The sequence below is a fragment of the Sinohyriopsis cumingii genome, chromosome 4, assembly GCF_028554795.1.
Source record: "Sinohyriopsis cumingii isolate HCF-2022 chromosome 4, ASM2855479v2, whole genome shotgun sequence".
In the NCBI taxonomy this organism is placed as follows: domain Eukaryota; kingdom Metazoa; phylum Mollusca; class Bivalvia; order Unionida; family Unionidae; genus Sinohyriopsis; species Sinohyriopsis cumingii.
In genome coordinates this window covers 136,444,863-136,466,213 of record NC_142964.1, presented here as the reverse complement: position 1 = coordinate 136,466,213, position 21,351 = coordinate 136,444,863, and the positions used below count along the sequence as shown (strand labels likewise).

Sequence of the window (21,351 nt, the reverse complement as noted above, 5' to 3'; positions counted from 1 at the left end):
GGGGTGGCAGGTTTGGATAATAAATTGTACGGGTCGGCAGGTCTGGATAATAAATCATAAGGGTTGGCAGGTCTGGATAATAAACACACAGAAAGATTACAAGCTGCATACACTCATTTTTCTTAAATTCAACTTTTAATAATATAGTACTCCCTCACTATAAACACCCCCAGTATACTGCTGACCCTCTTATTATGCCAGTATGGTCATGGATCTCACAAAAGTATTCAAATTTTGCTTTATAATTCCTGCACAAGTCATTTCACTTTATTTTAGTTCCTTGTTCATGACAAAACAGCTCAGTAAAACATACTTCTGACAAATGAAGACAATTTTAAAGTGGAGTTGTCACCTACAGATGCAATTTGTAATATTGCATCATTATCATTGTGTAATCAGAATTGCCTGGCCTATCCTGTTGAATAAGTGCTTTCCCTTGGAACAGCCATAAAGCAATATCACATCATGAAATACACTTTTTATGTGTTTAAAAAAACTATAAGGACACAGCCTTCTTGACATATCCCTCATCATAAGGCACCCACACTTATAATGCAGGTCATGTTAATGGCTTCCATGAGGTGCTATAATGAAGGATGACTGTACTTGTTATCCCATCTCATTGTACATATATACATACTGATGATAATAATAAATAAAAAATTATCACAATTTAAAATTTATACTTTTTTAATAGAATCAGGTCTTTCTTAACTTTATTCTTTGAAATTAAATGTCTTTTAACATAACTACAGATAAAAAATAAAGTATATTTGTCAAAAATTATTGGCAGATTTTCTTCACCTGATGTAGCTGTCTATAGACAAATGCATTTTGTTGAATTCTGTTTCCTTCTTTTCATACAACTCTCGGCCAACCTGAAAGATAAAAAATGGATAAATGTTAAAAATAGTAAACACAACAGAGATAAAACTTAAATATTCAAAGTTATGGGACATGTTCTACTAAGGAGCTCACAAATGTTTCTTTATAGAGCCAATAGTAAATCCAGTCTAGCACTACTGAAGATAAACAAACCTCTCAATTTCCTCTAAATGAATGTAGCAACAAAAATATGATGTATTGTGGGCTTTATACAAACATGATTTTTGGCTTCCATAAAAAAAGCTGAAAATCTGAAACTTATGACCATAATATATAACAAAATAATCATTTCAAAAACTAACAAACTTACCAAAAAATTTCAACTTGAATAATTTCACAATCAATAAACTTTATTGTCACATGAATTTTTTCTCCAATACTATCAGTGCTTAAGTTATTTCATGTGCATGTCAGTGTTCACATTGTAATTAAGTCAATAATTAGGCATTTTTTGCTGCCAACATATTACACTTCTCTCTTTTCATAACAAATCTGTAAAATAAACACCAAAGTACATCACCTATAATATACAAATAATCCCATATATTCACTTGTCTTTTTGTGGCTTTATCAAAGATTTCTTTAGCCTTCCTTTTTTGTCAACAATGATTTTGTTGGCTCAATGTGCAATCGTTTTTTTTCTTCTTTCTCAACGAAAGCCTTTTTCCATTCAAGCCCCAGCTTGTGTTGGCGACATGCAGTGCACATATTCTGATAGAGGGCTACATCTGTTCCAGATTCTTCCAACCACGACTTCCGTAATTTATATCTTTATTGCAGATGTTACAAAATGCCCATATTCTGACAGAGGGCTACATCTATTCCATACTCTTTCAACCACGACTTCCGTAATTTATATATTTATTGCAGAGGTCACAAAATGCCAGTCCTCTAGCGTTCAGTTTTCTTATAAACTGACCAACTAATTTTCCATAGACTTTTCGCTCCAGCCATTCCCATTTCCATACATTTGTTAAACCTTTATCTAAACTTCTCATGTCATGGTCTCTCTCAACAACTCGGGACGCCATTTTTTGTAAGCACAATTCTTATTTCCATTGCCATCAGTTTCATTTACACGAAGATTCATTGGATGAATTTAAACTTTTAACCAATCAGAATACTTTTTAAGAGAGTCATGAGCTAACTAATATATGTCGCAAATACGTTACAAGGGTCGTTGTGGAATGGGACCGAACAGACCGTTTAAAAACCGGGGGAAAAAAACGGATCGGACATAATAAAAAATAAAAAGGACTATATCAAGAAAAATCGGGTTCAAGTCAGGAGAAAAGTGGAATTCCGCTTTAAAACAGAGAAAAATTATGTCTGTTTATGTTAATTACCCCAAAACAAATAATAATAATTAATCTGCATAAATGAAGCATCGACTTCATGACTTCCTCAAGTAATCACTATAAATCAAGTTCCTTTACATTCCTAAAATTCAGACCTGTTTGCAGTGGTTAAAGGAAATTTCAGTAACTACAGTACATATCTATAAACCATTCTAAAATAAACCTTTAATCAGTTTATTAATTTTTACTACATTTCAGATATGTCTTTTGTCAGGTGTAAAGCCACTCTCTTGCATTTGGTAAAAGACAAATATAAAAATTAGTGAACTTTAATTTGAATTTTCCTTGGTTGGAAGAAATATGAGTAGCAAAAATTCACAATTTTGTCAAAAAGAGGTTTAAGTCCCAACCTTAAAATAAAGTTTTACAACATGAAGAACTCGTGTTCATGCATGACTATGATCATACGTTATACAAGTCATATTTTCTAGGTCAGTCTCTGAAGTCTGGCAAAACAGATCTGAGCATTTCTCTCCAAGATCTATTTTTTTCATGAGCACTAACCCAAAGTACACAAAAACTATTGTATGGGTTCATCTTAATATAAAACCTCATATTTAATTTCAATCAATGGGAAATTCCTGATAGATATATCATGATAGGATGTGATGGACCTGATTAATATTATATATGATCAATCCACAGAATATAGCAGAAACATACAAATGTGATTACGGAAAATTTTGGTATAAGAAATTACACTAAATAGTAGAGACAGAGATTACCAGAAATACAGTGTGATTATATCTCATTAAAGTATCAAAGCAATTTTTATGAAAATGCATTGGAACAAAAAACATACTCTAATCGCATTTATGTAAAAACAATTATTGCCATTAAAACAGTATGAGAAAGATGACTGTCAACTTATTGTCATTAAGACAGAGAAAGATGATTGTCAAATTATTGCCATCAAAACAGTATGAGAAAGATGAATGTCAAATTATTGCCATTAAGATAAAGATGACTGTCAAATTACTGCCATCAAAACAGTATGAGAAAGATGAATGTCAAATTATTGCCATTAAGATAAAGATGACTGTCAAATTATTGCCAATAGGATAGAGACAGATGATTGTCCAATTATTGCCATTAAAACAATATGAGAAAGATGATTGTCAGATAAATTCAATTTATGAGCAATGTTTAAGAAATTTTTCTCATTTGTGACTTGATATAAAAAAAACATCTCTGATTATACTGAATAAAGACAAGACTTTATGGTCTCACCCTCTTTATATACTACCAATGTAATAAATGGAAGGGCACAATGTAACAAAATTATAAATAACTGAACTAGTTATTGGAATTCAATAAAATATCTTCTAATTAAAAATCAGTAACAATTAATAACTAAAGAGAACTCACCCATGGAAGAGCTGACAGCACAGCATAGACATACCAATCTGATCGAACCTGAAATTATAAGCATAAGACATGATCAGCTTGATTAAGATAAGGATTCCATGAAATACAAAGTTTTGTCTGTTAACACAAGTAAGTTTTAACATAACATCCTTGCACTGTTGACAGTGCCATTGGTGCTGATGTGGATGTTGTCGTTGTTATATGGTTTAACACCATTTTAAGCACAAGATAGGCTATACATGGCGGTCAGTATTAATGGTGGAGGAAGAACCTGGGAAAAAACCCGGAAAGAACCACCATCCCACGAGAAGCTACCAGCAAGCTTTCTCACATATTCACATTGGCCAAGCACAAGACTCGAACCCACGCAGACAGAGGTAAGATGGAAGTGATCCGTGACAGATAGTGCTTTAGACTACTCTGCCACTCAGGACCCCTGATGTGGATGTAATGCTGTCCATTAATATAGGCAAGAAATCCAAAGATCAACCTACATTATTTTAAGGCAGCAAAATTTCTTGGTCCCTTACCTTTTCTTATTTCATCATTACTAAACTTTATGTGAAAATTTGGAAGTTACAATAATAAATAATTTAATATAATGTCCCTAAGCATGAAGACCATTTTGCTTTTTAAGTACATAAGTAAAATCTATGTTGCTTTGTCCTTCCCTAGAAAAATAAATTTACCATAATTTCATGGACATGTACATGCATAAATGGAAATACATGTATGAATAAATTGATTGAATTAAAGAGCATACAGCTAATGCATTCACATTTTATTTAGCTGTAAGTCTAAACTTTTATAAATTGATTTATCAATGCATCATTATGTCAGTTTTAACCAAAAAAACTATTATTGACTGCTTTTTTCAATTTGTTGTTGTCGTTGTTATAGGGTTTGACACCATTTTCAGCATTTGATAGGCTATACATGGTGACCAGTATAAATAGTTAAGGAAGAACTCCGGTGAAAATCCCGGAAAGAACCACCAACCCAATAGGAAGCTACTGGCAAGCTTTCTTACATATCCACAACGGCCAATTTTTCACTTGTATATACAATTTCTAAATATTAAAATACATTACTAAATACCAATACACATATCAAGCAAATCTTCAACAGGGAACAGGAGTTATGTCCCATTCCTAAAGGTGTTATGTCATTTGACAAAAACTTCTGCTCATTCTTTTTCATATTTTCTAAATTCTTTAGAAACTCATGAAAATAATCAGATATGCATGAATAGGGTCTAATTAATAAAATTAAATTTTTTTCTTTAAAAGTTTAAAAAAAAATATTTTAGCATAAAATTTCTGAAATTATCTCTCAGAACTGTAAAATTTGTTTCTCCCAATGACCTCAAACTTTTAAGCTCTTCAGTGCATATAAAAACCAACCACTTTCTGCATGCTGATTATGTGGCATTTCAACTCGTACGTGTCTGAAATTTATGTGCCTGGTAATAAACAGTTTAGCAAGAATTCTTTACAGCATAGCTTTTCACCGGCAATGTGTGCACTGATGTAAACTTCCACCTCATCTATCTGACATAAACGCTGAACTTCCACACAGAAATTAAAAATGATGCCAAAAACAAGATGCCAACTTCTATCAATGTCAAACTGGATTCTGCATGTTAAAAATCAAAAAATAAGATTTGGAATATTTGAAATTTGTATCCACCAATTTATTTTAAGCATCTGACAGTATTTATTCAATGTAATTATTTGTTGCAACATGCTTCCAAGTCTTTAGCCCTGCCATGTGCCATGCTCGTCTCTTGAGAAAAGACTGCAAAGGCATACAAATTATCTAATGTTGATGTCTTACACATCCTGTTTTCACTTTCTGCAGCATGTTCTTTCATTGTTGTACAAAAATCTTTCTTAGTTGCCTTTTATTCCATGATCTTTCACAAATATTTTAAAGTGAATCAGAGCACTAAGCTGACATGATTTTTGATTAGTGAAAACTCGATTGCTTTTGTGATGCAAGCACTTAGGTAGACCTTCATAAATACAATGCAATCTAATAACACCAGAATTTCAGTGATCAAGCTATACAAGTGTTTAAGTTGCAGATTTCACCTATATAAACAGTTTACCAAAAACTTGGAGTCTGACAAATGTGACCATACTGGTGTAACCTGAGGTCAGAATTTCTCACCAAACTCTAAATCTTGACATCTGTGGAATAGTCATTGCAATGTCTCACCAAGTTACCTTGGTGAACAAAAATAAACAGGCATAACACTGATACCTGGCATATTCATGAAGGGAGCATACAAACTGCAAAAAAAATGTCACGCTGTAATTGTTCCTGGTAGATGACAAACCTGTGGAATACTGTCTTCTAGTGTCACCTCAATGAAGTTATCAAACATAGCAAGCAGCGACCCAGCCACTATTACATGACAATTCACCAGATCTGCCAAGAAACGCACCTGGTAATAAAAGAATTTATAAATACTTTGCTTCAATATAAGAACTATGGTTAATTAAAATTAATAATTTAATCTGTCATAAACATTCTACCCTGCCATGAACTCCTTAACCATGTAAAGAACAATCTTGATTAAATCACCAAAACATGAGAGCCACTTTTTGTCAGCCAGCCTCACCTTAAGTAAAAAGCTGTGACAAAAAGGCTAATCTAAACTTTGACATTTTGGTTGATCAAGGGGCTTGGATGATACACAGAATGCACAATTCTGTTAAGTTCGTTTGTTTTAAATTTCAACACATTATTGTCAACATTATGCTGAGGAAATGAGAGTCTATTACATCTGGAAAAAAACTGAAATGGGTTTCTGTTTTCATGTGCTAATGGGCGAGAACTATTGTTCCTATCTTGTCTTATTAAAAGTGAGCTTTAATAAATAAAAACAAATATCTAAAATGCAAAAGACACCAATGATGACCCAAAAAGCACAAATATAAAAGTATAGTAGGAGAGTATACGTCTGCCGAAATTTGTTTCTATACAAATAAAACTTATTTTACGACTCCCATGATAAAACTAACAACATGGCATATCAATGAAAATTTATCTGTAAATTTGGTACTGGATTGTCATGCAAAGGAGCTCTTGAAGGTAGAAATTTAGCATCACCCTGAAAACCCATTAATAAAATGTATCTTCATTTTGTTCAATTTTTATTTATATTTCATCATCCTGTGTTCAGTGCTTAGTATTTATATTCTCCAGTTTCTTCATGCTGTCTTACATTTTTAGCATTTCATTCCATTTTCATTTATGATTCATCATTTTGTATTCTGTTCTTTGTATGTTAGCTCTCCATTTTCTTCTATTTTTATTCTATTTATCTCACTTCGAAAACGACCCATTTCATGGTCTGTACCATCAGGTGGTTGCAAAATGAACAACATTGCATTATGTAGCAAAGAATTAACCATCATGTTATCCCCCCCACCAATGTGTTTAGTTTAAACACTAACTGGCAAGAAGAATTTCTTTGACATTTAAAATAACCAGTTATTCTTGCTATGGCTCTATGGTGTTAAATTAAGTAGCAGAAAAGAGCAAAATCCATCAAGTATTGTAAAATTCAACAAATATTGTATGTCCTTAGAATACAAAGTGAAAATTTGAAAAGAACTTACAGCATTGAGACTTAAATCCCAAATAGTCCAAAAAGTTCATTCAAAAGTAAATAGGTATGAAGTTCTAACTGAATTCCAGCGGCACTCCAAATAAATTTTAATACTTAAAGTGTTGATGTTCCTGTAGTCTCAACTGTGCTAATGTGCCACTGTACTGGAATGTGGCAATATGTTAACAGTCTTTTGATGTATCATAATAATGTAATCTAAAATATCCTTGACTGAATTTACTATAACTCCAAATTAATGATTTAGTCCAAGATGTATAATATCCAGTGAATAATAATTATAAATAAATCCACATAAACTAAAAACTGAACACAACAATAAGTCTTGATTCTGCTTTAGATATTAAGGCAAGAATGAATAATTCATAAGTAAAAAAGTTTATACATCCCTCCACTTGACCTAGGTCGCAATTACCATTTTCTGGGAATACTCTGTCAATGTAATGGAAAAAATATTTCTGAACTTTCTAAGGTCAGAATCAAGACTGTATCTTTAACTTAGAATGAATTAAACACATTTACAATTAATAATGATCAAAATATTTAATCTATAATCATAGAGAAATATTAGCTTTGTATTATGCTGCTTACAAAGTAAATATCACCGGTCACATAGACGATTAACTTGATTCTGGACTAAGGTCAATTACAAAAAATGATGTACTTCACATACACTCATCAAGAAAACCCAATAAATAATACTAATTAAAAATACATAACATGTTTGTAATTATGAAGACAATTATAAGTGTAGCTTTGTGTGTTACCAGTGAGTCACTCAGTCCATAGGCTCAATGGATGAATTCCATAAATATCACATGACCACTGGATTCAAGATGAATACCACCGTAAGCATAGCTTTGTGTGCCACTAGTTACCCATGCACTAGATACATACTCAAAAACTTATAACCAATACATTCAAAATGAATACCATTACAAGTGCAGCTCAAAGTCAGTCTGGCCCTAGGTTCACTGAATAAATACCATAAATATGTAACTAATACATTCAAGACAAGTACAGTAAGTGCAGCTTTGTATGTCACTAGTCACTCAGCCCCTAGGCTCATTCAACAAATATCATAAATATAATGTAAGCACTATATTCAAAATGAATACCATGATAAGCGCAGATTCATACTCCCCAGTCTTCAAGGCCTCCTTTAGATGTCTGACAAGGAGCTCCACAAACTGAAATTAAAAGCATCTTTTGAGTAAATAATACAAATATACAAGCCAAAGTATAAATCTCTACCAGTAAATGTCATTCCAACATCTCTATAAATGCAATGCTCTAATTTGTAGAATGTGTGTGTGTGATTTGGATTTTTAACGTAGCTTTAACAATTTTTCAGTCATATCGCTACGATGTCTGCAGTTTGGCAGTTTATAGCGATGTCTAGCACTGGGGCATCATTCCACAGGCATATAGCATGATGTCCCACCCAGTCACATTATCCTGACACCAGGCCGACCAGTCCCAACACTAACCTCTTAATGCTGAATGCCAAGAGGGGCAGCTGTTAGTATCATTTTTACAAGTCTTTGGTAAGACTCGGCTGGGAATCAAACCCACGACCTCCTGCATCCGAGGAGGACGCTCTAAGCACTAGGCCATCAGAGCGGTTATTTGTAGAATATAACACCATTACAAATGTTGGAATGCAACATCATTTCTAACAGAAGGTGATGCCCTCTCTAACTGGTCATCGCATTATTTCTCACAGTAAAATCTACTAACAAAACAACATATCTTGTAAGCTGTAAAATTTTGTGAAAAACTAAGAGTTCTGTATATAAGTATTTGTAAATTTGTCTTATCTGTGTCAAGAATTCCCAACTTGCCAAAAGCATACTAAATTCATTAATACACTAAAATAATAATCTAACATTAATCACATCTTGCTAATATTTTCTCAGCTTAATTCTTGACTATTTCATCCTACATCTGATAAATAAATTAAGTTTTCCACACCTCACCCCCACAGTTGTAATTCTTGGCATTAAGCAGACCAACAAGGGTTGTGTACACTGTCAACTTCTCTGGCAATTTTATGACACTGAAAGAAAAACAATATTTTTTAAAGCACATAAAAGCAAAGAATAAACCTCAATAATAAACCTCAGATTTCAAAAATTATAAAAACCATTTAGTCTCCATGAGTACTCTATATATTACCAAAATCTGAAGAAATGCAAAAGTTCAGATGATGCTTAGTGTTTCAGTCAGAATGATGGTGCACATAACACATGCTATATTATCACAGACAACAAAATTATTTTATGGGCTTTTAAACCAGACTGTGTGTATTTAATATCATATTTAAAAGAATGAAAGTCACTGAGAGGTTGAAAATAATATCTGAAGTAACATAATTTTTCAGAAGAATCCTATGTATGCATATATTGTATGAAACAGAAGGCCTGAACTTTAATGCATTTATCATGTTACTGCTGTCACTGCACAGGTACTACTGGTGGTGGGGTTGGTGGAGGGGATACTGAAGGCACCTAGAAGAAAACTTCTCATTTTCAAAATAAACCATACAGAGCATGATTTTAAAATTTTCCTCTTGGATATATTAGTCATAGGATGTAAGAAAGTTCTGCCAGTCTAAATATGAAAGTGGAGTACTTTGATGCAACATTAACATTACAGTGTATGGAAACTGAATCAGTTGTGTGTGACATATATGAATATACTACTGTCATATCCTGAAGCAAAAGTTTGCAATCACTTAAGCATAACAAGTCTATTTCATCTACTGTAATCACTTAAGCATAACAAGTTAATTTCATCGACTGCAGTCACTTAAGCAAAACAAGTCTATTTCACCAATCGCAATTAAATGAGCATAACAAATTGATTTCATCTACTGCAGTCACATAAGCTAAGCAGATCTATTTAATCTACTACAATGATTTTAGCATAATAAATCTGTTTCATTTATTGCAGTCATTTATGCATAACAAGTCTATTTCATCTATTGCAATTACTTACGCATAACAAATCTATTTCATCTACTTCAATGACTTTAGCATACAAAAATTATTTCCGTTTTGGCATAACTGTGTAGCACTGATTAACACATCTAGTGTTCACTTTAACTCGTACATTGAAAGAATAGTGCTTAATGTTAAGCAAAAAAAGGAAAATAAAAAAAAACTGTTGAAGGAAAATAGGCATCACAAACTTTATTGTAACATGGTAGAAGTTACTGGATGACATCAAAGATTTGGCCCAAAATAAACATACTTTTGTCTGAAGTTGAAGACTATCCATATTTAAAATGAAGAAATTGAAGGAAATAGCACAGAGAATGGTGAAACCAATAATTTTCATGTCATTCTTCCATTTCTCAACTTACAATATTTCAATATTGCCAAAGATATTTTAAAATCAAATTCTCAAGTAGATGCATTAATTAGATTTTAAAAAAGGATTAATTTATGGGTGTCCTTTTCTATTTTTAAAAAAGTTCCCACTTTTACTTATTAAATCCATATTTCCACACCTATGACAAAATATATTGTGTATACTTGTTATAAGTCAAGAACAACTGCCAAACAACATAGACCCTGCTCTGACGTTGTATAATATGCCAACAGGTCGGGGGATATGTTGTTTCTTCAACTGATCACTCCTAATCAACTGCTTAGACCCAGCATAATGTCCAAGCAGAGCTGGATCTTTGCAGTTTACATTTGGACTCAACTTATAAGCATGTAACATAAGCAATGCTGAAAATCAGTACTAAAATGGTTTTATTTGTTGCTAAAATTGGTGCTGGCAAGTGAAAATTATGAACTGGTCACAGTATGCATGGTTCCCATGCTTTTCTAAATATAAATTTCAAGGTATTTTCCAGGTTTCTTCCAAGATGAAATTAATTTAAGGTTCATATGACCATGACTGAATGGAATTAAAGAACATTTTGGATTATAAAACATTCATTTTCCAAATCTGAAGATGTTTCTCTTTCAAGACTCTCCAAAACATATGTCAGAAAAAATGATCACGTACAAAACCAGAAAATGAGTCACACAAAACAAATCTGAGTATATTCCTATAAATTGGCATTTAAAGCCATTTCAATGTACAGAATACAAATTCTAACTTTACTTTGCTGACCTGCATTATGTTGCTACTTGGAAACAACATAATGAGCATAAATTATTTTGTTTCCTTTCAAACCTTTAATTCTAGAGCAATATATGTGCATGTTATACAAAGTAAACATTTCCTATCACAATATGAAAAAAAAAATATGCAAAGTATTAGAATCATATCTTGCAATGACAAAAGTTTAACCCTGAATTTGTGTGCCAATAAAATCTCAAACAAGATTTTTCAACCAACCTAAACTCCTTAAGATGATTAGGTCATAAATTCCATCATTTAAAGACATTTACAAAAGTGATGATTTAAATTTTGAGAAAAGACCTTCAAAATTACACATTGCTGTATAAACAAGGACTGAATTCTCTGTAAAATCAACTCGTCTTCTTGTAGTTCAATAAACCAGTCCCAAAACCTGTATTGATACATGGGCTCTTATCGTTTCTTAATATATAATAAAAGGGACGACAATTTCCCATTTCTCCTGTGTTCCATTTAAGATCTGAAACAAATGCTTCAAGCTACATATCATTTAATGTTTTTCTACACTATCTGAAAATGACTTGTGACTCACAGATTCTGTGTGCTCATGCGAATAGCAATCAAAATTGCCAGTACCAGCTCAAACTTCATCAAACGCATTAGTTTTATCGTCTTTCAGCAGATTAAAAACATAACGATTTTAATACTCGCAATTTCTGAGAAAATAAATAATTTTCATATTGATTTCTTGCCAGTATAAGTCGATTTAATTTTTATGTTGCTATCCCATCCGCTACGTGGTTATGCTTTAACGCCACCATGTTGGCCTCTTGTGATTCTAGACTAGTTTTCATAACTTCCATATATAAAATGATACGGATATCAAACTGTCTGTGAAACAAAATTCTACTAGATGAATACAATCCAATGAGCGTTTGGATTGTCTCAAGGAATATGTTTATGGCAAGCACCCAAATGATCCATATTGCAACCTCCTAATATTCTGGCTAGAACTCAACTCATGATCAGTTCAGTTACGACTCAATTATGTCATTGTTTCAGGCATCAAGTTGTGGAGGAAAATTCCTGGGTTTTTATGAGAGACCATCTGACTTGAAAGACCACTGTGGGGTGCACAGAGGTGGTCTTTCAAGACAGGTTCTACTGTATATGCCATATTTCATGCTCAAAAACACTTAGCACATGCAATAATAACTGCATTTTGATTTTGAGACTAACACCTTCCTAAAACAAGTTGATATATTTTGATCTGACAAGTCTGGTTTAACGTGATCAGTATGATACCTGATCTGTGTAACCAACATCAGCTGTTATGGTAATGATCAGAATAAATGTGGACAATTATAGAAAAAGTAGTCGGCAGTAAAAATTCCTGTTGGTTAACTACCATCAATACAAACTGACAAATGCTTTTTTATAATATGAATTATCATCAGAAGAAAATGAAAATAAAGGTACTTCATCAGCAAACTTTGAAGCCCGACTATATTTAGATGGTATAAAGAACTCCTAACAGTGAATTTCAATTGCTGGCCAGAGACTGCAGTACATGATGACTGAGGGCAATATTTCCTTACAGATTTAGATTGTCTACTAAAAACAACTTTTGTATAACTACTTTTTACACTGCCAGACCATGACTCTACTAAAAACAACTTTTGCATAGCTACTTTTTAAACTGCCAGACCATGACTTTTTGTCAATTACTTAAATTCTCCTCTTAATTAATTAATGTTTTCGATGTCAGTTGTCTTCTACACTCTTGAACGTGGCAGACGTTTATCCAATTTATAGAGCCCTGTGTTTTCATAGAACATCTTACAAAAAAGTTTCCAATTAAAGGAAAAAGATTCAAAGGTATATGGGGAATCAAATTTTGCACTTATGCCTACCTAAACATTCAAAATGTCATTGACTCATGAAAGCTAGGGCCAAACATAACATAAATAAAAGAATCACAGTAAATAAACCAATATCATAATAAACTGACAACATTATGAATAATTATGTCTCAATATTTTGGGGATAAAATGTTTGCCACTGAAAACATTATGTCAACAAAATACAGCATCCAGTTTCAATACCATTCTAAAAGAATTTTTAGAATCTTTTGCTTGTAGTTGGGTAAATCTGCTTCCAGCACACTGGCAAGACCCTCCAGGTTACTCTCAAGAGAAGATGTGCTCTAGAAACAGAAAAATAAACATACAGATAAGGGACTAACTACCACAACATATTCTTATATCCATCATGATTTGCCAGTTAAAGAGTTTTTGTTCTAAGAAAGGTCTTATCAAAACTTATTCTTTTTCAAAAGTATACAATTTAATATATCCTTTTTGTAAGATATTAATTAAAATATGATTTCATGGGTTCACTTTCATCTATGCTGACCTACTTTAAACATATCATTTTACAGCACACCATGTAAGTAACAATCAGATACCAAACACGACATTTATTTTGTCAAACAGCAAGTTTAATGCATCCAGCCTGTAAATGACCTAAAAAATTTATGATTATAAAATTAGAGAAAGGAAAGCACAAGATCTATTTCTACTCAGACTCAATATTTCTTTTCAAAATGTAATACCCACCTTTTCACCAACTCGAGTAATCAAGGATTCTAAACGATCTTCAATGTCAATATTTTCTGATACCCGCCGATGTTTCCTTGCTGGTCCTGTTAACATTAAAAATGTAGGTTTAGCATCTTTAATGCCAAATCCTGCTTTAATATATATTTAACTGCACAACATTCATACCAGTCCATTTGCAAATGACTGGTAAAATATTTGGACTAATGGAATTTGTTAGTAGCTAAACCATGGAACTAATCATCTTAAGATACCCACCCACCCCCACACACAAAAAAACCATGGAAAGAAATTAGGAAACAAATTAATACAATCTGGTCCATTTAGTCACAGCAAGAAATAGTATAGAAAACAAAATTCAAAATGAAATTCTCACTCACATAGATTGATATGCATCATGTAGTAAGGGATTTTGAACATACATTGAAAATCTGAAATAACAATCCCTCAAAAGGACTGAATCTCTCCTGGACAAAATTGTATTCCAGGAATTCAAGATCAGACCATTTGTTCCTTTAACTGATATTTCTTGGTGGACATAATGGTCACCAGATTTGGCACTATTTGTATTTAGGACCTCATCATCAGAAATCTTGTAGTGAAAATCATACAATAATATAACCATCCATTCAGGGGGAGTAACAACAGTAAGATTTTCAAGACAGCCATAATGGCAGCCATACTGGATGGCACCATTTTCATTTAGGATCAACTAGGCATCATAAGAAGTCTATGGTCGTCATATTGAGGGTCAAATCTGAATCATTCTTATTTAGGACCAAATAAAAACCATTGGAACTCTTCTGCTGAAGAACACTCATGTAAAAAATGACCTTCTACTTGCAAGTAGCAATAAAATGCTTTTCAAGATGAATACCATGGTACATATACTGGATTACAGATCAGCACCATTTTAGCCAGGATCAATAAAACATTATAGAAAGACTTCTCGTGAAAGCCCCCGTCTGATATGACATTGTTTTTTGCAGTAGTAACAACAAATATACACAAGCTATGCTAGAATATTCTTGTGGTTTTATAGAAAGCTTAAGAATTACATCAATTATCTGAGTGTATGACAAAATTTGTATTGCACATAATTCATCTACAACGTATTTAAGGCTGGACTCGATCACGGTCTGATCATGTCATCAACAAAGTGATTTTCATGAAAAAGGTTACTTTGTTCTTCAGTATTTTTTTCATTATACTTTGTTCTTCAGTATTTTTTTCATTATTCTACCATGAAGTACTAAGCCAAAGAGTGACATTCTTTCTCTCAAGTCAGCCACTATGCCTGTTAACAATGGTCAGTGAGATTGTAATGTACCCATAGTTCCTTACAACTACTGAAACATCTCAAGCTTTTGTGCAATTTTTGGACTTATGTTACAAATGCAGCATTAACTTCGGAATAAAAATGCTTCTTGCTGTTTCAGAACCCCACTAATCTTTCAAAGTGGCTTACAGAATAGAAATATTTAATGCAGCTGCACACAGCTATGACATGTGCTCAACTATACGACAGGTTTTCTTCTTATTCAAGCTTCATCTTCCATGCCTTTGTAATAAAATTAATTTTTATTTGCAGAAAACAATTATGCATTGTAACATTTTATCAATGTGACCTGTAGCTTTGTTCAATAACTCTGAAAATGACTATCATTAGAGAGTTTGCATTTTTAAATGTGATGCAGTTATCTTTTATTTGGCAGTCATCTATTTACAAAATTTAGAAACATTCTAATACTGCTCTTTATTTAGATGTAAATAGATTTTGCTGTCAAAAAACATATTTACTACATACTCTAGTGACTGTCATTTGCTACACTAATGTTTACACTTTTTCAGCCAATAATACCGTACCTATGTAAAATCACTATGAATTGGGCTGAGCTTAAAGGTCATAGAGTCATGCTTAGGTGTACATAACTGAATCATGGTTAAATGGTTTTGAGATTTAGTTTTCATGTTTATGACAGTGACAAGAAGAAAGAATCAATTATGATTTTAAAAAATTGGTATTTGTTTCATTGCCCATGAAGTTAAACAAAATTATGGTTGGTCATGAAGCCAGTAGTCACATTTCAGTGGACAAATTTAAATTTTGTTTTTTGTCAATTAGTCTGCATCAATCGTGAAACATTCCAAAATTTGGATGTTTTAATATATAATATCATTCAGTTATAATTTACAAGATATTATACTTGGTTATTTATTTCATGTTTTTAAATTACTCAAGACTGAATAGCGAGATGGAATAATTTTGTTACAATACACTGTAGATACTAGATGTATTAGTGAACTGTTAAATCATAATGGCTCAATTAAGTACATTTTCTTTTCTGTCTCAGAAACAACCTGATAGTGATGATTATTCTGACCCTCTGACATCAAAGAAACTGAACGTTACTAACATTCTGACGAAATGGGCAATAATCTCCTAAAGTTGCATGAAAATTTAAGTATGAGTGGAAAAGTGAATTTCTAAAGATTAAAACTGTTGTCAAAGATGGAAATACAGTGATATGTCAGTGCTGTAGTGACAACGGAAAATGAAACCTACCTGGTACTGACGCTGGAAACCCAAACTTATTTGCTAATGATAACAGGTCCAATCTTCAAAAATTAGGTATAATCCTTTTTCTATTTAATGTGCAAATTGTAGCATATTCACAAATAATTAAAATGATAAACACTTGTAAAAAGAAAATCAGTAATAGCCATGTCTGTCTCACATTCTGCTTGTCTCTTTCTGACAAAATGTTGTACATGTTTCTTTTTATTTAACATTACATGAGGAATCTTAAACATCAGCTTGATCCCTGAATAATGCAAAATCCCAGCCATGACCTCATGATTGTCAAATGCTATAATACAAGGCACACAGGTCATGTAGGCATTAAACACCAACTATTTCAGTAATGGCTGTCATTTTTTAAAATTTGATTCTACATACCTTTAAGTAGCACTTATTCACTGCATTTTAATTTTTTCTTATACATCCACTTTCCTTTGGAAGGTTATTATTTAGACACTAAGAGAAGTGCATACAGCAAAACCGATGTTAAAATGCGTTTATGTTTTTGGACAAAATGAACCTAAAGGTGTGATCCAGTACAATCCGGATTGAATGTCACATGCTATGATGTCACAATGAAAACTATGCATACTGATAAACAAATTCATACTATTCCAATCAAAGTGCACTTTTCTTTACCCAAGTTTAGTACACTGCTGTTGGGCATTTCTGTGCACCTAAGGTTTTCATTTCCAATATTAAAGCATACTGAATTCGAGCGATTGACAAAAATAAAGTACAGCAATGCTTACCATTTGAAAAGATGCAATTGTCACCAGAATATTCTGTTCAAAATAATATTAATTTTGGACACAGAGGATACCACCCCTCTGTTTACCTGACTCGCGATATGTCGGCCTATTCTGTGCATAGCTTTGAAAAGATGTAATGTTTATCCATCGTGCTACAGAAATGAAAAATATTACTTTGGACTGTTTCTGTCAGCAGTTCAGTCAAGTAATTAGGTCAGGTTTATAGCTAGTTTTACAAAATTCAACATAAAAATGCCAATAAATGGCAAGAGATATTAAGCAAACTAAACCGATCTTGTAAAAAAGTTCAACATTTTATGAAAAATAAGCTATTACGTGGAAGAGAAACAACAATGAATAGGATGTAATGTGATTACAACATCTTGTGGATGGGAAAAAATTACTACAGAATTTTGAAACAGACTAAACACCGGGGAATGTTGATAATTTATGTTGTAGTGGCAAGTAGAGACGTTGGGTAGCAGACGATTTTGTACGTGTGGGACAACTTCTTGCAAAATTGGAAACTTGGATTAAAATGCAGTTTTGTTTAAAGGTACACATTTCTATCTTTTATATAATGTATTTATTTGTATGATTCTAAAAGATGCATAGTAAATCAAATTTTCTGGGTTATAGGTTCAAGAAGGTCATGGAGTGGGTCTTCATGTTGCCATTTAGAAATCACATTTTTATGTGCATTTTGAGTCTAAATGTGGGATATTTTTGTACACTTTATGAATATCACTTTTCCTAATTAATGCAGGGATCGTCCTGGGCTTCGCCAATGTCGCAAATTGCGATTTTTTTTCCTTATTGGCGACAAAAATATCCCATCTGGCGATTTTTTTGGCGACAGACTTTTTGGTTATTTAATTTGTACATACAATCATGGATTTGGACTGGATAAATTAAAAGGGAGAATGAAAGGAAGCCACAATCTTGACTAAGCAATGCATTGGAATCAATCTGTTACACAAACGATCCTTTGTTCGTATTGACAACCCCATCTTTACAGTGCATTGTTACATCATAATCTGCTTATGCTGACATCTGGGCTGAGTACTGTATGCTGTGTTACAGTCAATCATGCTACCGAACTCTACCTGCAACTGACCGACTTCTGAAGACACGAATAGAACAGATACAATTAATTGAATGGCTAATCCTTCTGTTATTTTATTTTTTTTTTTACATATACCAATACAATAGTTTTGTTGAACCTTCATAGAAAACAGATAACCTTTGAAGCACCGAATACTGCGTATAAATACAAAGCAAATGGAAAAAATCTCAATCACAATTATATATGTCGCCAGTGTAGCATTTTACTCATTGATCTTTTCCTTTTGCCATCAATCCCGTGTTACGGCTGCAGAGACTTAAACTCCGCAACAAAAAATAGCAAAAAAAAAACAGTTTTGCATAATTAATAATAATTATTTATTTCTTAAAATACAGGAGTGAAAGAATACCTAAACTGGGTGTGAATTTATGCTTATATATACGGTCCAGTATTGCAAGGTGTTGACTCGTGTAAGTTTCATTCGTGGGAATGGAGATCCTATTTTGTTTGTCGAGAAAATTTATACAGCATTCAGTGATCATTCTTGGAATTTAGGAAGCAAATCACTACAAGCTTTGTGAACTTAGCCATAAGGGGGGTGGGGGGCTGCTGAGAGACTACTGGTGTCACCTGTCAGCACTGTAGACTGTGAATGTGGATTCAGTAAGATGAACCTCATAAAAACTGACATCAGAAATAAACTCTGCATCTCATCTCTCGAGAATTTAATGAGAATCAGCATGTACAGATGTGAAAAATTAGACTTTGAAACTGCATTCAACAAGTGGGCAGCCCTAAAATCGCGACGGATCTTCATGTAACACTTTGTAACATTTTGTTAATGCTTGTTGTAATTAGAGTATTAACTAACCCATCTTTTGTAATTTTCATTGCCTGTTACATTAATAGACTAAATTAACACTTGAAAAAATGTACACTACTTGTTCTGGCGACACTTTTTGAAAATTGGCGACAAAATATTGAGGTTGGCGATTTTTTTGGTGACAGCTTTTTAAAAGCCAGGACCATCCCTGTTAATGTATGATTGTTCTTTCTGGATACAAAATGGATTTTTGACCCAAAATAACACGTGATACAATGTTTACAGAAATGATGTATCGTTGCGCAGAATTGGCCGACATGGCGGTACATGGTCACCATTGTAAAAGAACACAGAGATTGATAATGTATGTCTGGAAGTTTCTTGATGACAGTTAAGGTGCACAGCATTCAATAATCAGGATTGAATACACTTTGGTTAAAGAAAAGTAGTGTTAAATTTGAAAAGAACAATTTATACTTCATTTAAAATGAACAAATGCGCATATATGACCCGTGTGACTTTTACTATTATGACGTTAATTTTTATTCTTGAGATTATGGGGTCAAGAGTCACGATCACTCTAAGTTTCTCAAAATGTATCCGATGATGCACTCTGTATCAATACAAAGACGATGAAATCATAAATGCACAAATCGAGTTCGGTGACTGCTGTTACTTTCTGAGACACATGAAAATTCACTGAGCTACAGAATTTCTCAATTTAAGCACGAGATATGTATGGCGGTCTGTTGCTTTTGCCGTCTCCTGACAAAGTAGAATTAAGGTTAACTATATTTTATACATTTAAAAGTGTGGCTATATACATTACACGCTATAAAATGGTTCTGAATGTACTAAAACAACAATTTAAATAAAACAATGGTGTTACAACGAAATTAGGGATCACTTGGATACTACCAGTTATGATTCTTTCCTTTCATGAAACTGATCTGATAAACAGGTCAGAATGATAAATACCTTCATCTTCATCGTCACTGTATGACTCTCGTCTTCTTCTCGACATAGTGATATGAGATATTGACTTGTAAATAAACGCAAAAATGTACCAAAAGTCTCGGAACTAAGTAATAGACTCAACCGCGCGCATCCGTAAATGAGACCACAATCTAAAAATGAAACCGACCCAAACGCACGGAGCGGAATGTCATCCACCTTAACGGATCAACGGAGTTTGAGTCACAAAACGGAATTAAATATAATTGAAACTGGCGTCTTAAATACCTAAATGAACTTAAAAGCAGCACCGCAATTAAAAATAATCAAAATCAGAGAAATATATTGTATATGTACAATGGCTCTGGGTCATTTTTGTACCGAAGACGTATCGTCCAGTGACGTTTCCCGGTATGTGTGATTCTATTTTGGCATCAGCTGTTTCGTCCCAGCTTTGCTTTTAAGTCTGGGTACATGCTACTTGTCATTAAATTGGTTTCAATTATAGACAGTCGGTTTGTTTTTCCTATGAACTTATTATTTTTTAATGTTAGTTTGATGTATCTTTTCTGAATATTTATATATGTGTTTCTCACCCCCATCCAACACCTCCACACACATATCTACCCAACCTTGAAGGGAAAGGCGAGTGGTTGGTTGCAAGTTTACGTAAAGAATGCACCTACTAATTTAAGGGAAAGAAATACAACAAAGTCGAAATTATCTTTCTGGAACACACATGCGTACCGTTTAGACACTTACCGATATTTGGTAGCAGCCAAACATAAGTAGTAAATGGGGCCACCCTACCGACAAGGGACTTTACCATGCAAAAACGGTCCATGCACTCTGGCGACAATGGGAATTTAACATGGGGCATTTTAACATGGATGGGACTGTAGAGCGTCAAGGGGAATTGAACATGGAAATTGAACATGGGAATGTCACCTGGGGATCAATGGGAATTAAACATTGGTAACGTCATAGGTTTATAGGGTCAAAACCTTTTATAGGGTGAAATGTATTTGTAGGGACAAAGGGTTGATAGGGACAAACATAGACATACAGAAACAAATACACATTCAAACACACAGAAAAGAGGACAGAAATATTCTAAAGAAAGACTCACAGATAGAATAGAGACTCGATAAAGAAAAGTCTGTTGTATGGGTTCAAAACATTTATTCAAGTACATATATACATGGGCT

The 21,351-nt window shown here is 33.1% G+C and overlaps 1 protein-coding gene across 1 annotated transcript in view; it reads right to left on the bottom strand.

The window, feature by feature from the left end:
• Positions 1–20,317, bottom strand: part of LOC149802151 (nuclear cap-binding protein subunit 1-like) — an 80,998-nt gene extending 60,681 nt beyond the window's left edge. The window contains exons 1-8 of the mRNA XM_089956561.1: positions 20,168–20,317; positions 13,968–14,053; positions 13,455–13,555; positions 9,223–9,307; positions 8,367–8,438; positions 5,953–6,060; positions 3,612–3,659; positions 805–878 (exon numbers count right to left, since the gene is read on the bottom strand). Coding sequence (XP_089812687.1) covers positions 805–878; positions 3,612–3,659; positions 5,953–6,060; positions 8,367–8,438; positions 9,223–9,307; positions 13,455–13,555; positions 13,968–14,053; positions 20,168–20,213 — 620 coding nt within the window. The 5' untranslated portion in view covers positions 20,214–20,317. The remainder of the gene's footprint in view (positions 1–804; positions 879–3,611; positions 3,660–5,952; positions 6,061–8,366; positions 8,439–9,222; positions 9,308–13,454; positions 13,556–13,967; positions 14,054–20,167) is intronic.
• Between the last annotated feature and the right edge of the window lie 1,034 nt (positions 20,318–21,351).